A 25,498-nucleotide genomic window follows, 5' to 3' on the forward strand; every position below is an offset into this window, starting at 1 on the left:
AAGCCATCAGGTAGTTTCACAGCCATACTCGAAGTCTGAAACTTTAAAATGCTTGCTAACCTTGCTACACCTTCATGAGAAAGGTTCTTTTTTTTTACTGTTTCCCAAATAGAGTAAATGTATATACACACATGCACTCGCCTGTACTTGCCACAAAGGGTGAGAAGTACAGGCAAGTGCATGTGTGTATGCACATAAGTTCGTAAGCTTCCTCCCATCCCTTCCAATGTGCCGAATCCTTTGCAGCCCATGCAGAGCCCTAGCTTTGACTAGGGGTCCTGGAGTCTTGCAACACAGATCTGCCTCTGCCAGCAAGCACACACCAACTCAGCTGAGGGCTGCAGCTATCTCTGGAATTGTGAGTTAGCTACTAAAATAGCACAAGAAGCTGCTTTCACATTAGCATGTCCTTCTGGCAAACCTTTCCTTGACTTCAGCACAGCTGGTTCCTCTTAAAGACTTTAGTTTACCATTGAAATGGCATGAAGTATCTGGGATATCAGCCTGCAAAAAAGGTAAGTCTGAAGCGTCTAACCCCAAAGGCCATGGTCACCTTTATCTCTCCAACTCTGACTATGTGCTGAACAGGGAAGAAATCAGCAGTTTATCTGGTAACAATGGAGGTTTGCAGGTTCCTACCAAGTGGTGACAGCTCATCCAACTGTGAGTCTGTTGTTTAAATAGATGGTAGTGTGTGCTTTTCTGGCCTGTAAAGGCCCAGAACAGGTTTCCAGAAATAGTGGGAGAATTCCTGGAAATTTCTCTGAAGCAGCCACTGCCCCTGGGTTTGTCTGCTGATGCAAAAAGCATAGTCTTCTCTCTGTGGCTGATGGCACTTTCTGCCCTAGAATCAGTTTTGCTTCTTTTTCTTTTGTAATGAGGTCTTTCCTTATCCTAATATACTCTCTGTGAGGAAGAAATAAACAAGAAAAAAATGTCTGAAAACTCTTTCAGAGTTATCTAGGAGCTCAGGTCTGGAACAGAACAGCCACCTCCATTTCTGATGGCCCTTCCAGAGAGACCTTCCGCAGTGTCTGGCTGAGGTACAACTTGCCAGAACTTGGACCCATTATAACACTCTGCCAAACCAGAATATGCGTGGCATCAATTCTTGCAACTTCAGGGAGCTCTAGTCTTTGGCTGCTGGGGCCCATGGTGTGTCCTGCAATGGTTAACAGCTAATGAGGCAGGGAAATTTCTCAGGACAAAGAAAACAAACAGTGTAATTGAAAAAAATCAGGACCAGTTTCTCTTTTTATTTGGCAGTTTCAGACAAAGTCATTTTAGATTGAGAAGCACATTTGAACCTTCCAGTACTACTGACCCAAAGACATTACTATAAGAAGATGCCTGGAGAAGCTGCTAATGCCTCATGCAGATGCTCTGAGGTGAAAAGCCTCAAGCCAATAGCTGAGTACAAGTGCAGCCTGGAGCTTAGTGGAACACAATCATCACAGAGGAAAAAAACATAAGTCAACTAATAGCAAAGAGATTACCAGTCACTTCAGTCTTCCAGAAGAATAACTGGATAGCAAAAGCTTGGATACCAGCACTAGTGACAATCACAGCTCAGAGGTGTGCAGCAGCATGGAGCTGCAATGGTTCAGGAACTGACTGTGCACAACAGAACCTCCACAGGATGGGCTTCTCCACCTGACCTCATGTTTCTAAAATGCTTTACTCAACAGGCACCTGCAGGATTTTCAGAAAAGTCAGTCACAAGTAGAAGAGACTTAGATCACTCTCGCCCACCACAACTACAAAGATGCAAAAGAATTAGAATAGAAAGTCTCATAGATCATTTCAGACACCCTTTATCTGTGTATGGATTTGCATATGCAGGACAGAAAAAAAGTTAAAATAAATATTCTTCAGTTTTGTATTTTTAGAGGCTTCTCCTCTGACCCCAAATAGCATTTTTTCTACTTAAGTAATCTGCAGAAGATTTTGCTTATGAGGTGGCACTGAAACACCTATTTTCCCTGAAGCACTAGAAAAGGAACTGACTTCTGCTCCCAGGGTATCAAAATGGATTCATAATATCTACAGCAATACCTATTCTGCAATCCCAGAGGTATCACAAGAGCTATGAAATGGAACAAATCTTCAGCCCTAGCTCCCACAGAAATCTAACATCAGGAGCAATTGGGATAGAGCAGACATGAAGAGTCAAATCTTGTCTTCTGCACTCTCTGCAGCACTATGGCTGCAGAAGGGTCAAAATTAAGTAGAGAAATCATGTTTTAGGTATGCAAAGGAAAGGCAAGTGAGGAACATTCTTGTGTTTACATGATGCTTGGATAACAAGATGTAACTACATAAGGATCAAAGAATTAATCCACTAATTATGGATTTGGATAGCCTGTAGCATTGCTTTTTCAAGACTGTTCCAGCACTCACACTGCAATTTACGTGTTCAGGAACAATACGGTTTGGGAGTTTTGACACGCTTGCAGCACCGTCTAACTCAGCTTTCTGCTATTTGTCTTGCAGTAGGTTTCATGGTGTGCAAAATGTAGACCTACTGACAAAGTGAAGCCTGTAAAGGGGGTAGAGGGCTGGTCCAGCTCCCTGGTTTGCTGACAAACCCAGCCAGGCTGGCCAATGAGGAACAGGACTGCAGTTTTCCTACTGTACTTCTTACTCACCAATTGTTCCCAGGTATTTTCAGTGCCCAGGCTTTGCAGACTTCCTCAGTGACAGAGGAGGAGGGGAACATTTTGAGGGTCTGCTTTTTTTCATAAGCTTCCTCCCAGACTGGTGATAAGCCTGTTGTGGAAGCCTGTGTCCCCTTTGGCTGCAATCAGCATCAGCTCCTCAGAGAGGAGGAAAGAGCCGGAGCCAGGTTATCAAGCAGCCTGCTCTCCACAGCGATGGTCAAGCCACTATCAGGCCCCTGACCCAGCCCCCCGTTGTCCGGCAGAAGCAGATGAAACAATGAATGGTGCCGTGCAGAAATCTGCTCGGAAAAACTCCCTCTCTGCCTGTCAGGGACCTGGCTTCCATGAATGCAGCTATTATGTGTGCTTTAACTACCAGCCCTTGGTCCTGTTCCCAATGAACCCAAAGGGAACGGTGTTATTGACTTAAGTGGGAGCAGAGGCAGGCCCTCCACAGCTTGGGGATTCAGCAGCTTGCCAGTGCCTCTCCAAGTGTGCCATACATGAAGTCAGGGAGGCTGCTCCCTCTGACACGGATGTGTTTGCTGGGCTGAGCCACCAGCCCAGCTCTGTGGAGGTGCTGTGGGGGCCCGTGCCATATTCTCCTCCCTCGAGAAGAGGGGGCTGCTACCACAAGTTCCCCACAAGTGTTTTGACAGAAGGGGTTCAGGACACAGGAGCACAGAGGCCAAGGCATGAGGCCACACCTGAGCAGCTAACATTGCTCAGCTCAGCAGAAATGATTCAAACAAACAACATATTCCTAAAATAATTTGCATCGGAACAAAGCTTTCTCACGAAGCTTGTCCTTCTGCAAGCCATGTATTTTTCTTGGCACTGCTTCAGGCTTAAAAGCAGATGTAAATATTACCAAGGCTCAGATACAGCAACTTCTCCTCTCCCAACTGCCATGGAAAGCTTACAGAAAATAACCAACAAAATCTTTACCATTTGAAATGGCAACACCAACAACCATTGATATAGAAATGGAAGAATCAATCAGGCATGGGAGTGAGAAGCGACTTCTTCCAAGATGTTCTCAGCTGGAAAGAGGGGGAGCAATGCAGCTTCAGATAAACACTTAATGATTTCAAGTGTTAACGTGAAGGTGTGTGTGCAGATGCACATCAAACAAAGGCTGTTTTTTCAACACTAAAAATACAGCTTTCTGCAGATTTCCTGTTGCTTGGTCAGCCTCCTGCTCCCTCCACCAGTGTCTGGGATCACTGACACTTTTTTGAAAGCCTTATACTCAAGGACCTCCCTGGAAATGTAAGTGCTGATGTTGAAAGAAAGCAAAGTTCCCTACTATATTTCAGTGTACCACAGCTAAGAGGTAGGCAGGTCTGCTCTGTGGGCAACTGCACACCTGGGGCTGCAGAAAACCAGGAAAGACACCTAGTCTGGTCATCTGTGCTTCTGGGGGCTTTCTTCTGGTGGGCCTCCTGGGAGACCCAATTCATCAAACCCGCAAGAAAGAGCAAACCCATTCCTGTGGGTGTGTGGTTTCATGTAACAGGATCCCCCTCCAACCCAGACGTGCGAGTCCACTGAAGGTCTGACTCGAACGCATTACTTCAGCCCTCCCTTACTCATCGCCTACAACCCAAGCCCCAAATGTTAACGACTCAGCATGTTTTATCACAGTAGCATGTACACTTTCAATCATCGTTAGAGACGAGGAGGGTCTAGGCTCAGGCACCACGCCAGGTTAAGTAAAACTTTCCATGAGGAAAGCTATTTGTTTTCTCCCAGAGCTGCGAGGCTTCGCCAAGAGGGAGGAAGGGAAAAGCTCACCCTAGCCAAAAGTGTAGACAGTGTTACTGGACTTTGCAGACTACCTGCATGTTGTTCTAATGACATTTGGACTACTGGAAATCACTGAGTGAACTCAGGAGTTTTCAAAGGCATAATTGTGGCAGAAGCAGACTAAACTTAACGCCTCAAGAGCCAATCGCTTTAATCATGAAGCTGAGATGTATGAAAAAGGATACATTTCAGCGAAAGAATAATTCTGTCTGCTATGGTTCCTGTTCAAATAAACTATATCACCAAACCACGTGCATTTCCAGAATATAGAGGAGTAAAAAAAGAACATATGGTTTAGACGCAAAAAACTTTCATATATACTGTATAGGAGATATATGGACTTGTCAGACATCTAACGGTTCAACACTGTAAGCAATTCATGGGAATGACATTAGCAATAGCTCATATTACATCCAGGAGTTACAGCTTTTACTGCAAAAGTTATTTTTAAAAGAGCCATGTTTAAAATGAAATGGCTGGCGAGACTGCAGCTTTCAGTAACACTTTACCTGTGGTTTTGCCACTTTTACATACTTATTGGGGGCTTAATACTCCCAATTTACCTTTTCAGAATAAAATACAAGTCGCAATGAGTGCATTCATTGGCATGGTGCTATAAAACTCACAGCTGTGCAAAGACAATCACAAGAACAAAAGCCTCCTTGTTTTAAAAAAGATGATTATGTGGTTCTGATACTTTCTGCTAGCCATATATCCAAACATCAGATACCTTTGTTTATGGCCTGTGTATTTTCATCTTACTATGCAAAGATTTATAGATCTGATCAAGTCAAGATCAGGATAGAGACCTTTATGAAAGCATTCATGTGCAGAGGAGGAGGCTGAATTAATATACAAAACTTCAGACAGGAGATCTCTCTTTCAGATACTGTTATTTCAGTTCTGGCTCCTACACAGGACTCAGGGCGTTCTGGAAAACATTTTTTTCAACAGCATGTGGAACCCTGGACTCAAGGCCAGCAATGGGAGTGCGCTCCTGGTTTCAACTAAGCTGGCACTGCATCTCAAAATCTGAGATTAGAAACCAGACCTTCAGTACTCAAGCACTGAGTAATCAAGTACCTTGATCAAAGAATCCTCCAGGATGCTGCTTTGCTTTCAATTAAAAACTGCTTTTGTAAAGTTTTGTGCCTTAATGTAACAAATGGGATTACAGAATGTACAATACACCTTGAAATCTGCTGAGAATATAAGTAATACATTTTTTCCTGTTGGTACCAATGTTTTGCTTTTTCAAAATAGCTTAATTTTGATCTGTAATGAAAACTACATTATTTGATGTTTCTAACAGCAAGAAATAATTTCACAAATGAGTGTCATTCTGCTGCAGATAAAATATCTAATAGCTCGTGGGAGTGCCAGTTACAACCTGAAAAATGTTTCTTGGCATTAGCATGCTTAACTCAACTCTTTCCATCCTGGTGAAATGGAAGATTTGGAGCCCAGTTCTGTGTTCTACACAGGCTACACTAGGTCCAGGAAAGGGAAATGGGGATGAGGAAGGTGATTTCAAGTCACCTTCAGCATCTCCTGTTGTGAGCCTGGCCAGTTCCCAGCTATCTGAACATCTGGAAAGCTGTGGGAACTTCCACTCTCCTGCCTCTGGCTTAGGGTTTCTTCTACCACTAAGAAAAGCCCTTACAATTCTGAAAAATTGTCTGAGCTGCCCTAGTCAACAGAAAAGAAGGAGGATTAGTTCAAGAGCAGACTAGCATAGCTTTTGACCCAAGTACTAGTTAGACAACTGCAGAGAGGAGCACACTCAAAATATAAATATAAAGATGTCAAAGATATAAATTAGGTAAATTTTCACATCTGGTTCAAGGGACCAGGAAGAATTCTCATCAGCTTGTAGCTTCCCCAAACTATCCATCTCTTTGGGCAATACTAATTCCACTTCACGTCTCAAAGGGCTGTATAGCAGACACATCAATACCTAAATAACATGTATTCTCTTAAAAGAAATTACAGCATGGACTTGTTCTAAAGAGGCCCCTCAAGCCTGTCTGCCTGCCTAATGATTTTCCATGAGCTCCACCACCCTAGCACCCCACACTACTCCCCGGTTAGATCTGAAAGGCAAACGTCACTTAACCTTCACTGTCTAGGGCACGGGTGGCACACGCACATGGAGACACTTTCAGTCCCGGCATCTCCCACCAGAGTGCCTCAATGTCCTGCTGGTTTCTGCCAGAGCTCCTGGTGCAGAGAACAGGAGATACTCCCTCTCCAGATGCAAAGGACTGTGGACTCTTGCAGAGGACCAGGCATAAATGTCACAATTTCAACCACTTTTAATCAAATTTTCCTGTGAAACCAGCAAAGGCAGTCAGCCATAATCTTTGCTAAGAGGCTGAACTCAAAATTATTTGAAACGGGTGCTGGTATCCAAGCCAGATACCTTTCAGTATCAAGAGCATAGCCATAATATATCAGGTATCACTTTACAGCCTGCGTTTTAAATATGTTCTATATGTGGAATCATATATTCACATACTGAAATGGACAGCACATTTAATGAGTAGCCCAGGTGGCTACTGTAGATTTTGATTTAAAATATGATTGCCAAGACTAGAACTTACTTGCCAAAATGGAATTCTCTTTGTGTGCTCCCTTTATATCACTTCAGCTACCCACCTTTACCAAAGCAGAAAAATGTCATATAAAGGATCTATATTTATATAAATTAATTGACTGTTTTTTTCCATCTATACTTTGCAGTGTAAATGGTCTATATTTGAACATACTACAGAACAAAATGAATGAATATTACTTTGAACCCGTAAGCTGAAAACAAAAGATTTCTGTTTATACCTGGTCCAAAACTTCTCTGTGTATATGAGATACATAAATCAAACCTCCCTAAAGTGGTAAACAAGCAACCAAAATTTTATCAGATATAATCTGGGAAAATCAATTGGATATTTTATTTGTCTGGTAGTCCCCTAAGTATGTCAGATGTCAATACCTCACACTTCTTAAATAATTTTAGGTAAAACTGGAGGTATTAGATAGCTACAAGATGTTGTGAAGATATACTTATTAAAATGAGAGATGCTTTGAGAATTTAATTTTTAATGTCATTAAAATATTTCATAATCAGGGAATAGAAAAAGAGTTGTTATACTTGGAGTAGCAGGAAAGGAATGCAGTTAAGTACACCTGACTAGTCTCTGGCTTTCACATTGTTCACAAGTGCTACAGATATTCCACCTACTCCCCCAGCAAGAAAAATGCTTAGAGGTGGATATACTAGTAATTAAAAATGGTGATAGCTTAAAAAAAGCTCCTATTCTAAAAAAAAGTCAGGCCCATGGACAAACGAGTTGCTCCTGTTTGGTATGAGCCACTCGCCAAAACCCACGATCCCTTGTTCCACCTTTATGGCCAGAGGTGTGAATGGAGCAGCACCAGGCACAAAGGTGCTGCACACATGCTTTGCCTTTTCCATGCTGATCTCGGTGAGCAGCACATCCTGGGACACCAGGAGCAAACACTGGTGGTTTCCAGGCAGTCACCAGAGTGCCCAAACTGCCCTTTGAGACTGTGTGACGCAGCCCAGACACCACCATTCTGTAACTGACAGGTGAGCACGAGAAGGGGACTTTTAACCGAAACAGGATGAGTGATTAGATAGTTGCTGGGGAGGATAAGATCACATCAGATGGGGCTTCAACTCACGCATACTCTGGCCTATTGGTGGGCTTCTGCCACCCAGAGCGACCCTGCAGCACCCCTCAACCCACAGCACAAGGCTTCCTGCCCCTCTTCTCGAGGGCTGGACCTAGCTACTGGACATGGTTCCATGAGCTGACCCAACAGAAAACGATGCGGATTTTGCTGTTTTGGGCACGCTAATTTTCCATTAGCCTGCTCTGCTGCTCCATAATCAATTGATACGCCTCGAAGGAAGCAGCAAGCACATGTGACAGAGCAAGATGGATTGAGGCCACCCTTTTCATAGAAGCCTGCAGTTCCATCAGATTAAATGTAATGTGAAACCAGTATCTGCAGTGGTGGTAAAAAGGCTGCCTTCATGAAATGCATATAGCATAGACCTAAAACAGGCTTCCAGCTTCATGCTCCTGTGCTGCATGTCTGAGGCGTGCCAGAGCTCTGCATGGTTTGAACAAAGCATCTTGGCCAGCACAAATCCAACAAGAAACACTTCCCGCCTTTAGCTCCTCTGCCGCATGCTTTCTTTCTCAATTATCCAAATACCAAGACAAATATGAAGAGGGTAGTAGTCCACTCCAGATATACAGAGAGTGGATGACCTTTTCTCTAGGCAGTGAGATAAGGTTTAGATAGGAAAAGGCAGCTCATGTGGGTTGAGCTCCATCAGTGTGACCCCTGAGACAAACCTAAATATCAGTTTAGCCATTTCTGATTGACCCCCTTAGAGGGAACTGGTGGTGTTTAATTCTTTGAACTACAAAGGCTTGGGTTTCTTCCTATTATATGCTGTTGCAGGGACTGTTACATCTATGAACTCTTTCTTGGTCTACAGTTCTTGTTGTCAGCCACAGAACAATTTTAAATGCCTGCTGGATGCCAAAGGGAACTATATCCAGATTTGGCTAGCTGAAGAGATCTTCAAAGTCAGCCTCAAGTATCGGTGCAGGTATACATGGTGGCTTCTACAATTAGTTCTGATCATCACAGGACTGGTGTGTATGTGTGCCCAGAGAAGAATGATGGAACAGAGATGACGTTTAAGGCTAAACCATTTACACTTTTTCAGAGAGAATGAGCATTGCTGAAAAACTAAAACCTCTCTCTGAGACCACATGGTAACAAAGTTCCTCTGTTCCTCCATGAGAAACCTAAAGAAGACATGGCTGAGGAACTTCATTCACCCTTCATCCCTGAGATACAGTCCCATCTCTCCACTAGGGACCAGCCAAAGGCAACTTTCATGGTTCTGTCAGAGAAGAGGTTGCTGGATTTTTGAGAGGTAAAGCAGGTAAAGTCCGCCCCTTTCTTGTGCTTTTCTACAAAAGGCAGCTATACACTAGGTTTAGATTTATCTAAATTCTTTTCCTTACATAAATTGTTTTCTCTCAAACCCAAAATTCTGGCATGGCTTTTTGTTTTGGTTTGTGTACGTTTCTCAATTTAGCTTGTTGAAATCGTGCTTCTTACAGCGTAGGTAAGTGATAAAAATGCACACTGTATGAAGAAAACCTTGTCACAAAAGATGTGTTGTGCAAAACTGATGACCTTAATTAACTCCTAATTAGGAAAAGTTCCCGAGACCTCTCTATCATGTAACCAGTAACAACTGCTGTTAAGAAAAGTAATTTTCCTAGAGTTTAAAAGCAAAGAGCTGCTACTCAGGCTCCAGAAGATTAATTTGCAATCCTAATTCAGTGAGTAACATGCTGTTTAAAATAGAATGACAAAATGTCCTTTTTTTAAAAAAAAACCAGTGCAATGAATTGTCCTTAAATCCTCCCTGAAGGACAATAAAATTCAGATGTTCCTTGGCACCAGTTAGTTTCAATGCAGCCATTTAAGTGACATTTCTTCTTCAACTAGCACGGTATGCTATATAGTTACGTGGCTATTGGAAGGGAATTCACATCCTGTATTAAGGTGAGGGTCCAGAATACTACTGGGACACTTAGCAGCAAATGCTAAATCGCAGTTCAATAAGGTCACATAACCGAATTCCATATTATCCCTTTTATTTGGGAACTAGCGTCTTACAAGTTTATCACGGCATTTCAACTATTCAGTGGTGCGTGTAGAATATATACACATACAGAATCTCACAAAACCAGAAAAAGAAAAAAAAAAAGAAAAAGCAGCAGCAAGGCTGCAATAAAACCGGGAAAAAACAGTAGTCTTAATGTCAGATGCAAACAGACTGAAAAGTGACACTGAAAGATACGCCTCCATTTTTAATTTGAACCTTCTCAACTGAAGTAGAGCAGTTTAACATTTAGTTTCAGTGAACAGATTTGCACATCAGATGTTTCACTGCATTATGAATGGGACAATGTTAAATATGTTTTCACTGCAGCTCCACAGGTCACTGGCATGGGCGTAAGCCAAGAACATACAGTTAAGGTTATTACAACATAACTACTGGTCATGCAGCTAGAGCTCTATGCTAACAAACAACATTTAATGCTTAGATTATGTGGTTTCATTATTGTAAATGAAATGAAATGGTCCTTCCCTATATAAAGACAATCCAAGCAAAGTCCGCACCTTTCCACCAGGCTATTAATTGAACTTTTTTTCCACCAGGACTCGAAAGAAGGGGGGGGATTAAGGGAACTCCCTGATAGAGCAACATGGTGAATGCAAACCTATGCTGTGGAAGACTTACCATCATCCAGGTACATCTGGTCCAATTCCTCAGGTTCTCGCTTGATCGTTACAGGAATAGGGGCCAAATTATGATTACTTTCCTCATGCAACTCTGGCAATGACAGTGGTTGGGTTGTTGGAGACTCATTTCTGTGAACCTTCGGCAGTTGCTGCTGCTGTTGACCCATTATGGATGAGTGAGTTGGACTGCAGGACTGCAAATAGGTTGGCTCTTGGGTAACAGATGGAACTGGAGAAGAGGGACTGTTGGGATAGAGTGTTTGTTGATAACCAAGGGGACAGCTACTGCTCAGATGTTGACTCACCTGCGGCTGCAGCATGACGTGAGATGATTGCTCGGGGGGGCTTGGGTGCACAACTATAGACCTTGGCACTTCCTGTATGGTGGGGACACCTCCAGTGGGCTGCTGAAGTCCGAGGTGACTGTGGCCCGGGTTGGGGATGCACTTGTAAGGAGAGGAGGAAAGGTCATGCAGCTTGGGGCTTGCGTTGGGAGAAGGTGACATCACAGCGTTTCTCTGCTGACAGGAGGCAAAGCCAGCCACGAGGCACGAACCAGGATCAGGGGGCATCATGATCTGCTGACTGTAGTACGGTTTAGAGAGAGGGCTTAAGCCTTGGTTCATTGGTCCACAGGTTTGAGCAGGCTCATAGTCATCTGTGGGTTCTGTTTTTATAATTGGAACTGTTAAAAGAAAAAAGGTTTTAAATAAACATGAGTTGCGTATTGGTATGATCAAGTTGGCTTGTGGCTAGGATACCCTTTGCAAAACAAACAACGTCGTGAATAAGACTCTGTGTGTCTTTTGCCTAGTTCTCCCACCCTATAAAAAAAAATGAATGAGTCATCAGCACAAGAAAGTCACAGCTGGTTCTAATATTGAAAAGGACTATTTTCTTTGGACTCTCCTCTAGCACTAATGTGCTATAAAAATCTATTTGCAAATAGCTGTGCTTCAGTGGAAGCTTTGGACCCAAGGGCTCCATGGATTTGTAGTAATCAAGGCAAGAATTTTAACTTGGATAGACTACTACATTTCTACAGCTACTGATGGCCCATTTGATAAATGCCTGTACACACAGTAAACTGGAGCATAAGGTAGAGATGGGACTTTCAAAGTTCCATGAAAATAAAGTTGCAAAGATGCATGACAAAGTGCTACGTACAAGAAGTTTTCAATTATGAGGATATTTTTGAAAGAGTATGATCTGATTTATTTAGTCTTTTACATAATTGCATTTAATTTCTGCTAATGCCAGCTCCTAAAAAATGTTAGTCAGCCTCTGGCTACCAGGAAAAACTGACTCCAGTTCTAGACCTCTGCTTGCTCTACCCACTGTCTCAAATGATGTCCTATATGAGCTGTCATGTCTCTAAAAACTACCAGAATGTGAACAAAAACGATTGTCAGTGAGCATCAACTCAGTCATGACAAATGCAGAGCTGCTTTCTCAAATCAGAGAAGAAAGATCCTTTCTCAGATCGAAGTGTCTTTTCAACATTTGCTTTCTCTCTCAAATCAAAGAGAGGTGTCTTTGAAGCTTCTCCTACAACAGATGGAGTGCACAGGTAAAATTCACACACTTTCTCTATCAGGAGAATTACAAATAGTAGGGCCAAGCTAGACTGTAAATGTATTATTTTCTAGACAGATGCAACTCTAATGCATACAACAATTGAGTATGGATGCATAGTGGCATTTATCTTCTTTCTAAAAAATTTCTGGTGACACCAGAGAATATTTTTCAGAATATTCCAATAACCAACCCATTGTGGCACGAAGTCAATAATGTAACATCTTTCCACAACTCAGCTCAGATACATGTGTGTTGCATGAGTGTCTCTGACTGTATTTTTATTTGCACGTGTTTTACAAAACCCTTGCATATTGTCCAGCCATTTATTATGTTTGTGTATGAGTCTTTTTGAGCCCCTTTAAATGCACGTGTCCATCTGCACATATAAAACCTCATTTAACACTCACAGACTTTGGTGGTGGTGAATGCACTTCACTACCCTTGTTTTACAGTCCCCAGGTCCCTTTTTAACTTTGTTCCTTTTATGTTCTTTAACATGTAGATGCTTGCAACACTTGTTTCAAGATTTCTAGCACCCTAATAAAACCAGGTCTATATATGTAACAGATGCACAGGTGCTGCTCAAGACAAATATGCTAGGTGTGATGGACTGTCATTGGATTTCTCATAATCTTATTTTCACCAGCTTGTGTGCTGCACACAGGCTAGCAGGGCTACTAATGCACTTGGTTGCAGAGAAGCAGATTCCAGGTTCAGTGACAGCTTTACAAAACCACTATCACACCCTTTAGGAAAATGCAAGACCAAAGAAACGCACCTAGATAAACACAGCAACTCAGATATTGTAAGAAAATACCTTTAACAAGTTCCTGAGCTAGCAAATATTCTCACATGTTTGATATTAGGTTCACTGTGCTAGCACTAACCACAGCACAGCTGGAAATACGATGGTTGTTGAACACTGAATTTTCCCAATATATCACTGTTATAGAAACACCTGTGCTAAATAATTCCAAGCTCAACCACTGGCAATACAACTCCAATAAACCCTGGAGTTGTCTGACTTGTTATAACCTAGGGAAGGGTTATAGCCCTGGTGGCAGGGAGGCTGGAGGCTTTACAGAAGGCAGGTTCCTGATCTCAGGCTGGCTTTTCATTGTAGCTCTTCTACAGCACATCTTTGCTACCTGGTTTGCCAAGCACATTTTGTCACTTCAGTCCTGGTTTTTTCTTTACAAAACCAATGCCATGGGGGTCCATTTGGAGCTCTGATTAGTGGCCATGAATATTGTGAATCTCTTTTTGCATGTTGCTACACTGAAATACACACACTGCAGCCAATGGAGGATCACCAGTAAGTCCTGCTCTGCACCAGGTGAAGGACTGATGGGTAGGAGGGACTCTATTCCACACCTGTTAGTCCAACAACTCACTTGAGATGGTGACAGCAACCAAAGACACTCCTGGTGCCTACAAATTCAGAGGGGAAAACAGAGACTGGTTAGGACTAGTCAGGGTAAGCCATAGTAGCTTGTTTGCTAATGGCAGGTTGGTAGACAGAGACGGAAACAAGAAGGAGTAAGAGAGTAAGTGGCACCTCCATTTTTTTTGACATCTGTTGACATTGTTTTGCTCTGACCTAATACTTCTGGGCATCAGTTATTTCATGTAATGGGAAACAAATTGTCTTTAAATGGACAGATATTACCTGCACCTATGCTTAGAGTCACCTGAACTTGTTCAACTGAACTGTCTTCCTTACCTTTTATAACGTGTTTTTTCAACACATTATAACGTGTTTTTTCAAGACAATAAAAAAAGTCACCACTTGCTCAGTGTCATATATTTTGTTTGTATGCTAATCTCATCACTAGAATAAGTATCCCACTGGAAGACAAAGTATTCCTGCTGAAATGGTGAAGGGATTTTTATCGGACTTTTCTGTGTTTTGCCAGTTGCGTAGCCATTAACCCTGTGCAGAGTGAGTGCATGAATCCTGCAAACTGGGATGGCAGCCCCTCAACCCCCTTTAAAAAACTGCGAACATCTTCATGAGGTACCAGTTTGGAGGAGGAAGCTCTGTAGGATTTTTTTTTCGATGAAGAAACCATTACTAATGATCCAGGTTATGTAGAATCAGACCTGTAAAGCTGAGCACGTCAGAAGAAATGTAAGACATTAACATTCCCCTTTCTGGCCAGATCGCAACTTTAGTATTTGACATGAATAACTGTGTGTGGAGGACACAACACCACAAATTGCTACATGACATCAGTTAATGGTTTATTTGTGCTGCTCTGTCCTGCTACCTGCTTTCCCCCAGCCTATGTAACTTCAACAAACGGAGTAAAAAAGGCCAAAAATCTTTGCCAATGTTTGTATTTGCAAACTCAAACTAGCTGTGGGTCTGATATGGTCGTTCTGAAAATACTCTGATTGTGTCAAAAGCTAGTGTAAATCACCTTATATTCTTTCTTTGAAAGGACAACTGTTTTCTTCCACTTTTCAAAGGACTTTAGAGAGCCCAAAGTAAGAGCTATGGGTGTTTCAAGGCACACCTCACCAAACCAATGCAGGAACAGCCTGTAACTGTACTCACTGGCTACCCACTTACCATCACCGTGTCTACGGCATTACTCAAACAATGTAATGAGGCTACAAGGAACTAACACACCCTCACCCACTGCCTCACTGACTTCTGGGGGACTGAGATGCTCAGCTGGGGTGAGCAACTACACTTGACTTAGAACAGGATACAAACCTTAGTGCCTACCTTCATCATTTTCTCCTAGATACGAAAATAGAATACCCTGACTTGGAAGGGACCCTCAAGGATCAAGTCCAAATCCTGGCCCTGCACAGGAGAACCCTAGGCAATCCACAGGAGAACCCTCTGCACAAAACAACAGAGCAGACAGGGCTGTTCACTGGCCAGCTGGGTACTTGTATTACCACTTACCTACTGACTCATGCTTGATGGACTGCAAGTCTTTAAAAACCCAAGACTGAAAAAGGGGTTTTAAGCCCTGTTATACATGGAGGCATGGTAAGCTAGCTGCCGTAACACACATCCATTTCCATTGTCACTGACTTCCACAAGTGAGTATTTCACACAGGGAGATGCAATGTGATATAGACAGTACCGTTAATTTTCCCAGGATTAATATTTAACAGAGAACAGTATTAGCCTAACTAACTTCTAGCTCAAATATTTCAAATCTTGAATGACTTGGTATAACCCTGCCAGCTAAAAGAGACACACCTAGTCAGTCACACAGCAGGCCTGGGCTGGCAATTAATTGCAAAGCCTACAGCTGTTCAGAACCTGCAAGCAGTTTCAGTGAAAACAGTCATTTCTTAAATCCAGCAGAGCCATATCAGATAGCAACAATCGTTCTGTCTCAAAACTGTTCTGTGGTGCTGAGGTAGCACCCAGTCTTGCAGACTCTCAGCTGGCTAGAATGAAAAACTGTAACTGAGTTTGCCATACACTGAGATTCACCTATAATAAACTGCAGCAATGAAGCCAGAATTTGTGAAATTGTAAACACAAAAGATGATACTCTTTCTATGTATGCTCAGACTCAGAAGCAACATAATTCATTTAAGAGTGCTGAAGGATCTGGCCCTTGCCCTAAAAAGGTAAAAAAGAATGCAAGTTTGGTTTGTACAGTGAATGTTTAAATGCCTGTTACTTCACAATGCATTAGGTCAGCTGACAGACTGTTTTAAATAGTCCTCGATTTTGAATATTATAATATGACAGAGGTCACTGTTCTAAATTAGTCTGATAAGCAAATTAATTTCTAATTGGTTTTCAATGGTTTGGTGATGCCTTCTTAGACTCTGAACTCATGTCATTATGTCATCTAATTTAATATGAAGTTCTGAGAACCACGCATTGGCAGCAGCCCTAGCTATAAATCAAAGCTTCCTACTCAGAGAGATCAGGGTTATGACATCATACCAAGGCACTGGTGGAAGACAATGGTCCTTCTGTGTGTGTCTGAATCTGGGAGAAATATTTCAGCCAGTTCTGCAAGCCCACATTTAAATGAAAGGCCTTTCTAGCAGGTAAAAAGTTAATATATCAAACCTAGAAGAAAAATAATAAATCATGCACATTCAGTAAAGGGAGTCAGAAAGTACTCAGAAATAAATTATATGTATTTTTTGACAATTCTAACAAGTGTGTTTGCTTTTGCACTTTAGCAATCCAGATGGGTTTTTTAACTTTTTTTTTTGGGGGGGGGTGGGGTGGGGATGTTTTTAAAATATGTGAACTGAAAAATAAAATCTTATAAATTAAACAGATATTTATCCTGATTAACATTTAACTATCAAATTCCCATTTCCATGTAGTATTATCAGTGTAGACATTTAGGGCACTACAATGTATTTATTTTACCCTTAAGTTTGATTGAACCTATCCAACAAAATAGCTTCCTTTCATGGTGCAGACTATGATGTAGTTCCTTGGCACCTGCACACAGATTTTAGTTAAGAGTATGAAAATCAAAACACTACTTTTTTCATCATGTGCACACACACATTTCTTCAACTTCTGGACTAAATGTCTGGCAATTGGTAAGAATTTGGGATGAGACTTTCAAAGAGAGCTGAGGAGTTAGGTATCTGAATCTCCATTACTGAGGTGAGCTCTGAAAGGCTGTTTGTGCCTTTGAAATCCTTCCTTGTCAGTCAGTTTTGATACTGGCAACACACCTTCAGAAGACACTGCATAGGTCACCCCAGTTCCTGTCACTGCTTTGCTGCTGGTTGACCAGAGACTAGTTAGGGATGTGGACACATGTCCATGTACAGTTCAGCCACTCTGGATTCGTGCAAAGACAAAATACTGGCTGCTGCTGCAGCACTGGCTGGATCCAGCATACTTGAGGCCTCACCCCTTGTTCTGACTGTGGTGCAGTCAGTGTTGGGGAGAGGCAAGGGGCTGGCTGCCCTCACAAAACATAATCCCTGCTTCAGTAACACCCGAGCAGCAGTGGCTGAGCAAAACTTTCTGAAATGCCCTGCCAACATATGCGCAGCAGTGGCAATCTCAGTGACAAGGGATGAGCACTCAGTCCCAGGAATCTTGTGAGACAGTCAGCTACAGGGACCCACGCAGATGCTGTCTCTGAACTCGGTGTTTTTCCCTAGGCACCTATTAAAGCAAAACATTTTTAAAGGTCAAGCTGCTATCAAGCCTTTGCTTCTAGTTACTAAATCCAGAGAATGGTGACTCAGACACAAAGGGAGCCTCTTGCTATCAAGACACTGTAGGCAGCACATATGTATGCAATTTTTATCTGCACAAGTATCTGAACTCACCCTCTCTTGCTAGTACACTGCTACTGGTGCTGCTCATCAGGAGGGATAACTCTAAAACATGCCTGCCTGCCCTTTTTGGGTTTTGTGTATAGATTTTTACAGGTTCAGATGAATATATACAGTTTTATACAAGAATAGCTCCAGGGAGAGTTGGAAGCCTTGCACATACACCTCACCATATAATCTCGGACAGTGCCATTATCTGATTTGGAAGTGCTTTCCAGCTAACTCATTTGCTAAATGCTTTTCAACAGCTGTTAAACTATTAGGTTATTCTACACATATTTATGAGACAGAAGATTATATATGGTAGCTTGTTGCATGCACTGCTAAATCAGGCAGGGAGAAGTAAAAGGTAGGTAGAGGGCATTTTGGGTTGTGCTAGTACAGAAGATTATGCATGAGCTTTCATTCAAAACAAAGAGATGAAAATTCTTAAAAGGCGCAACTTTCCATCATAACACTTTGTTAAATCCTACAATGTTGAATAGGAAATTCAAGTCCTGTGATATGCTCATTTGGGCTGCTCTAGTGCTGCTTCCAGTGAGGTGCAGCACCTGGCTCCACTACTGCCTTCAGCTGCAGGTTTAACTGTGCACAACACCCAGGCTGCACTGGCCAAGACTTTCTATGTCATCTCTGTGAGACATGTTAAAATCCACTGGGCTGAGGTATTTTTTGATGATGCTACACAACATTACACCACCAGTGCTGACTTTACCAGTGCTTGCATGTGAAATCACTGGGAAGCAAGGGAAGGAGTCCTTAAAATGTTCATGCAGAGGAGTTCAATGACCAAAACTACAGGCTGGGTTTTTTTTATCTGAAGGGGAATATTTGAAAAGGGAGGTACTGACAAAAGATTATTTTGTGCACTGGAAGTTAACTATTATGGGTGATCATTGCTGATGGTCAGACACAGCCAGGGGCTTCTACATAGTGTTTGTCCACCCCTGCCTGTCTCAGAGACATCACACAGGTGATGCTTTTTCCTGTCCTTCAAGGTGAAGATGGAGCACCACATTCTGCCTCTATATATAGATAAGACAGACTGTCTGCAGGTCAGATGTGGCTGCCTAGGCTCTGTCTGACTGCTGAAAATGGATGTCACCTGGATGAAGTGTGGGCAATGGATGAAGCATGGGCAGCTCCAGTGGGTACTCAGCACCTGGGAGTCTAATGCTGTTGAGTGCAACACGCCTCCTCTGCTCCGCCACATGGCTCCTGGATGGGAGTGGAGGGGCTGATGCACCCGACAATGATGAACTTTGTGACTGCCTTAAATGAGAACAGGACTCTGACAAAACCTCACCTGCTTTTAGTTACTCTGCTAAATGTCAAAAGTAACAATCAGCCACTGAGTAGCCAAAATTAAATGACCTGCATCAGTGTACAGTGTGAAATGAGTAACCGTGATTCCTATTTTCACCTAAAATAAAGTCCCCTGGGGCCAACCTTTCACCCCATCCCTTCTGTTGCCCTGTCCTGCCATGTGCTGGCTTTGCAGCAGTCCAGCTGCTCCTGAGGGATGGAAACACCTCTAGCAGGTCCGAGGCTCCAGGCCTGACTAAGCCACGCTCAGTCCCCTTGTCGAGGTGCTGCTGTGGTCATACCGCACCAGCCACCGGTTACGGTCCCTTCACAACACAGGCCCTGCATTTGGCCCTACTCCCCCAGCAGAGCCCAAATCACCATCGTTTTGCATAAAGGACTAGGCTAATAATTTTGCCAACCTCAAGCAGGAAAATTCAACAAATACTGAGAGGTGAGAGGTGTCAGGAGACCATCAGCACAAGCCACATGCTGTGTCACATTACAGTGGCAATGCTTTGCATCCTCATTTTGTAGTTTTCTGCTAAGGGGGCTGATGTCATCTTTTAACTTAGAGAGTGAAGTGTGGGTGGAAGAGCTGAGGTGAAACAGAGACATGGCTGCTCAATGCAGCCATGAGAAAAGTGTTGTTGCACCCATCTGTATGGTGAGCAGGGGATAATTTTAGAGCAGAGGCAGGAAGTCAGGAGGATGCTGACAACAATGTGCAATGGGCAGTGCTCACCCTTTTTAGATGTACACCAAGGGGTGGTCCTGCAAGGAGCGGGGAGTTGGACTTAATCATCCTTATGGGTCCCTTCCAACATGAGATATTTTATGATTCTATTCTACAATGTTAAGAGCTTAACTTTTGTGCCACTGGACTGTAAACCACAATATTAATGCACATCTAGTCACCACAGGCAGGCTCTCAGCACAACTCCGCAGATTCAAAGGACTTCCATCCCCACCAAGTCACTGTGGCCAGGTTTTCAGAGGAGCTCAACACCTCAGAGACTTGTGCAGATGACTGCAGGGAGGAAAAGGAATTGCAGAAAAGCTGGGTCTGTGAGTGAAGGCTGTGCAGTTGGAAATCTGGTCCTGTGGGTAGTGAAACGCATCTCAAAGTAAAAGTTACCCAGAATATCAACACCATTTTAATAAATACTAGAAGCAATGAAATGATCTTTTAATAATGCTTTGACAGTTAAGAAGCCTGACAGAAACAGAAACTGGAAATATTTTATCATCAACTCTTTGCAAAAGCGTATTTTTCATTCCAGTAAAAGAAGCACATCAACTTTCCTTTTTCCTTTTTATTAAATATTTTTTAGACAATCTAGACTGTCTTTGGTTAGTCAAATATCACTACTTGTCTAAATAAAATTCAAAGAAAGACTTTCCTGTGTTCAGCATTCTTGATATCAATACTTGTTGGATAACAGAAAACACAGAGAACACTCACTCCTATCTGTAAAAATAAGTTCTTGAACACATTTCCTCTATTTTTTGTACCTACTTAAAAGAAATCAAAACAGTCAGACATCTAATCCTTATCATTCATTGTTTAAAGTCTTCTGAGCAGGAAAACTTCTTCAGCTTTCTTAGCAGATGAAAACACAGGATTTGGAACCACAGCATACATGCCTGTGCGCTTCTTCAGACTCTCCAGGTTAGTTTAACCCTGAAATGCTACTGCTTACACCTGGTGATTTCAGAAGACTGTTCCGCCTGTTTCAAATGCATATATGAGCCAATGATATAATAAATTCATAGAAGCAAAATGATACACAGTCATGAACAGAAATTGAAACAAAGCATTCTTCTAGAGGGTAAGGTTCGTAAGTGCAGTGTTTGCCAAGGGTTTTCCAAAATGTTCTGCTGCACATAATGGAGCTGCAGAGCCCCCCTGCACAGAGCTGCAGCAGCAGAGGTGCTTTAAAAGCTGAACATCCAAGGCTCGGCTCATTGTGCTCTGCTCACACTCCTGACTGCAGTGTCTGGTCCAGAGCCTTCCTCCTCAAATTTTGATGGGATGTGGCAGTGCAAAATGTATCAGTACTTACCATATGAACTGCAGGAATTCACCTGTGCCAGAATGGTATGGAAACTACTTATATTTTTGCACCAGGCATGTCTGTGGAGGAGTCTCAAGAGCCTACAGCCTGCAGGCTCCAGGACAAAACTGATATGCAATTGCCCAGTGATGCGTTTGAAGTAATACTAAAAAAAATGACATTACAGTCATTTCTGTACAATATAGGCTAATACAGGATTCAGGAGCTGCTCAAATTTAGCAGAACAGTAAATCAAAGTTTCAATTAAAAGTGGATTATGAGTACTTAGGTTTACAGTCTATCCCAAGCCAAAGACTTAAGTAAGCCTGTTTTCAAGACCTTGGCTCCTTTTGTGAAGCATCGACTTTCTGTTTTGCTTTGTTATTTAAACTTTTCATTTACAGAGCAGTAAGATTTTCATTTTTACAGCAGTTTTTTTATTTCTGAAGCAGGAACTCATCTTCATCAAGTAAGTCCCTGCTCTGTGAAACACTTGAGCTAACTGAGGGAAGGTACAGTCCTGCCACATCTCCGCAGCATGGGAGAAGCCCTGTGGCGGCGAAATAACACTGCTGAAGATGGCAGCTTGTGCTGGCTGCATGTCACAGAGCTGTACTCCATGGAGACGCTATAGGACCATTCATGGGAGGTGGGATGAGTGAGGTCACGTGTCCCTGGATCCACTGGCTGTTTTCCCCTAGGGAATGAGGAGAAATAGGAGCTACAGGAAAGAACACCTACTGCCTTGTGGTGGGGGTGGGAGCTGCACAGTGAGCCCATGGCTCTCCCACTGCTCTGTGTGTGCCCACACCCACCCCAGGAGCACAGCCAGGGGCTCACACAATATTTAAGCTTTACTCCATATACAGTATTTTGCTCTGGCACAGTCCAGTTGAGCTGTAAAATATATGTCTGATGTGCATCATGAAGCTTTTAAAAGCTCCCTCCCACAGAAATACCTGCAAAACTACAGTAGGCACTGAAATGTAGCATTTGTAGTCCTAAAGCACAGAAGGAGAAGCAGCTTACAGGATACCATCTCATTTGTGTAAAACCACATCTTACACTTAATGATCACTCTGACATTTGCGTGTCAAAACCCTACACCTTCTCTGTTTGTGGGATTGGTTTAAACAACAGACAAAGTATTACCTGGGCCAAAATCATGCTTATCTCATCCACATTTTTTTACACTGATCACCCAGTGGTTCTTGACTCAGGTATTTTTTTCTTCATGAGCTAAACTTCGGTTTTCTACAATGACTTTAAACAGTAAAAGAATGTTGTGACTGAAATCAAATAAAGCCTAAAATGACTTCTAGAAATACAGCAACATAAATGACTGATTCAGTCACTGTACATGGTTCCTAAATACATAGCTGAGGTGATTGTATCTATCTTTGAAAGGCATGATGGAAAAAAGTACCAGCCACATAAGGGCAAAACCTTACAGCTGTAACACAGGCATTGCAACACAAGCATAATAAAAACATACTATACTATTAATTCTGATGATTGCAGAAGCACATTCACTTTTACCACTGTTATGCGAGAGGCTGCAGTATGCTTTTCAATTACCTATATGCACACATATACATATGTATTAAGAGAATGTGAGTGGAGAACCAAACAGGAATGGAAGGAATATTTACTAGGAATACCTGCTTTCCTTTACCCTACCCTGGTGTAACATTTTTTCTTTCAGGTTTCCTTACACTGAAATGAAAAGATTTCACTTGAGTTTAAATTGATACAACAGACTAAACAAGATTCCTAAAGTTTTCAACAATTACTGTAATTAAAGATGTCTTTGCAGAATAAAGCCTAGGCTGGTTCCCTGTTGTCACTAGGTATATACTCCCATCTCTTCACATCAAATGTTTTAAACACAGAATGGTGATAGCATAAACCAACTCTGCAGGAGTGCACACTGTTCCCAGGGTTTAGAATACAATGGTAAAAAAGGGCCTATGTAAAGGCTGGAGGGGAGATGCTGCTTAATAAACAGCAGTTAACAAGAGGCCTGAATCTGAAATATTTATGAGGGCAACTTGGGTGACAAGGCAATACCCACTTGCCTCTACAACTGATTTTTGTTGCTGAAAAGTGTTGTGAAAGAGAATAACAACTCTTTTTCTTTCCAATTTAAGAGATGAACAGTCTTTAAATATACACAGACATCCCCACTGGGGATGAAGTTTGCATAAGTAGGCTGATTCAGTGAAGCATAGCTACACGGAACATATGCAATAAGCACTCCGTTGCCATGTCAGGTTTCCTGTACTCCTAGTTTAAATTTAAGTCCCGATAAAAGTGCACGCATGCTAACTGGGTGAAATTCCAAATGTGTACTTTATGGGATTTCACCTACAAAAATTTAGCATGTCTCTTCATGTCATGTTACATGACTTGAATATTGATTTGTGGGTATTTCCTATAGAAGGATTATTTTTGCTTGGAAAGTCTACAATAAAGCATAACCTAATAATTTTTTCTAATTCCTCTTCCTTCCAAAACAACAACAAAGCAACCACCCTTCTTTTCCTACTTTCCCCCAAAGAGTGTTCTCAGTATAAGAGCCATTTCAAATAATAGTAAAAAACCCCTCTAAATTTACTAGCTAGAATTCAGCTATCATGAGTGACTTTATTGTCACTTCACAGGTACCAAGATAAGCTCAAAAAAAAAATACTGGCACACGTTTCTGAACATTTCTCATCCATAAAGCATTTTACATGGCGCACTCTGACCTCTACCCACATTGTCCATCTCAATTTTCACTCTGTGCAAGGCAGCAAGGTGTGAGATGACTGCAAGGAGAATCCACACACCACCGCCAGCTCAGAGCCCAGCATGCTTAAAATGTTGTGGTATGAATTCAGAAATGTTATTCAAATGAATTTACCCTCTGGGGTTAGAAAGTCAGACCAAGGGCTGACAGCAGCTTAGCACAGAGCTCAGTGCCTTCACAAACATGTGAATTCATGCTGTGGCTCTTCAGCTCCCAAAAGCAAAAGTCCTTGTTTCAACAGGTCTCTGCCACCAATGCAAATGGAAATAATCTGCAGAGGCAGTCTCTTGTGTGGGCAGCAGAGACAAAGGCAGCTCTCCTGGATTTATTCTCACTCTCATAGCACCAGGTATACATCCAAAATATTCAAATTACTAAAGAATTATCAGAACCATGTATCATCACTATCTCTCACTTTTACTAGCAGAGATAAGTAATTTGTTTTGTTACCATTAGCAGGAAGATAGGTGAAAAGCTGGTACTGGCTTCTCTTTCTTTTCCCGTTGCAGACATAGAAGTTGACCTGAACAGGGCTGGTAATTCTCTGATTGCGGAAAGGTGGTATCTCAACCACCAATGAATTCTGCAAAAGCAACAAATCAGGAAGTCAAGGCATGATTAAGGCAGTTGAGCTGTACAATAGTATTGAAAAGCTAATCCCAAGAAGGAGGTGCCCAGGCTTACAAGGAGAAACACTCTACAAATGGAAACTGGTGGGCTTTGTAGGGCAAGGATGGCTTCCCACCAGCCCCAGTGTCCATGCCAAGGATTCTAAATGTAGGGAAATTATTTTAGCATGGCTCAGATCTTTACAAAATCACTACCCTTCACTTCTTCCCTTTGGACAGCAAATATGATACTGCATATAGACAAGGCTCTATCCATCTTGCCTCTGTCAAGAATCTGGGACCACAATCAAATTGTGGTCTCTAACCCAGCAGGAGAAAGCACAATGGCTTGGTTGGCAGGTCATCCCTGATATATCTGAACCTAACAAAATTTCCTCTGAAAAGCATTAGGGACAGCATTACTCAAATATTTCCATTTTCCACAGTGCAATATTTTTTTCGTATAACAACTCAGGAAATTTTAAGCATGCTAGCTTCTGTGGATGGGAGATCCACTGTTGCAAGAACATCTAGTGCAACATGAAAAAGGGCTGGAGAATGTGTAGATGATCCTCCACTGTCAGAAACCAAATGCTCCAGCACAGGGCTAAGGAATGACAGCTTCTAGGGCATCAGCTTACACATATGCACAGTGAATCTGCTATGACCATCAAAACCTCCCTTGGCACTTTTTGAAAGAGTAACAGGGAATGCTCTTCTTAGCATTTGGCCTGAATTCAGCCGAGATCTTTAAATTGTTTGCCTGCAGGTTTGCAAGGATTGCATATTCCTGCAGATGTGGAATAGTGGACGTACTTCCCACTTAGAGTCATGGCTGAGGGAGGCACACTTCTCCAACGTGGGGCTGATCTCCTGTGAGGGGACTCATGTTTCTTCTGCTGAAGATAGACGAAAGCCAAGGAAAATGATCAGAAATTGCTTTGGGAGCAGTGGAAAGAACTGACCCAGCAAGACAAAAGATGAGCAGATGGAACTGGCCCATCCTGGACAATGAAAAAATATTTT

General features: G+C 42.3%; 1 protein-coding gene across 6 annotated transcripts in view; it reads right to left on the reverse strand.

Moving 5' to 3' along the window:
• Positions 1–25,498, reverse strand: part of NFATC1 (nuclear factor of activated T cells 1) — a 110,893-nt gene that overhangs the window by 20,989 nt on the left and 64,406 nt on the right. For 2 of the 6 annotated variants that reach the window (XM_069007963.1, XM_069007960.1), the window contains exons 8-9: positions 24,315–24,447; positions 10,831–11,517 (exon numbers count right to left, since the gene is read on the reverse strand). In XM_069007963.1, coding sequence (XP_068864064.1) covers positions 10,831–11,517; positions 24,315–24,447 — 820 coding nt within the window. Of the gene's footprint in view, positions 1–10,830; positions 11,518–20,216; positions 21,771–24,314; positions 24,448–25,498 lie in introns of those variants that run through there. The other 4 variants (XM_069007961.1, XM_069007962.1, XM_069007964.1 and 1 more) reach the window with 4 other exon arrangements.

This window comes from Aphelocoma coerulescens, chromosome 2, assembly GCF_041296385.1.
Source record: "Aphelocoma coerulescens isolate FSJ_1873_10779 chromosome 2, UR_Acoe_1.0, whole genome shotgun sequence".
Lineage (NCBI taxonomy): Eukaryota > Metazoa > Chordata > Aves > Passeriformes > Corvidae > Aphelocoma > Aphelocoma coerulescens.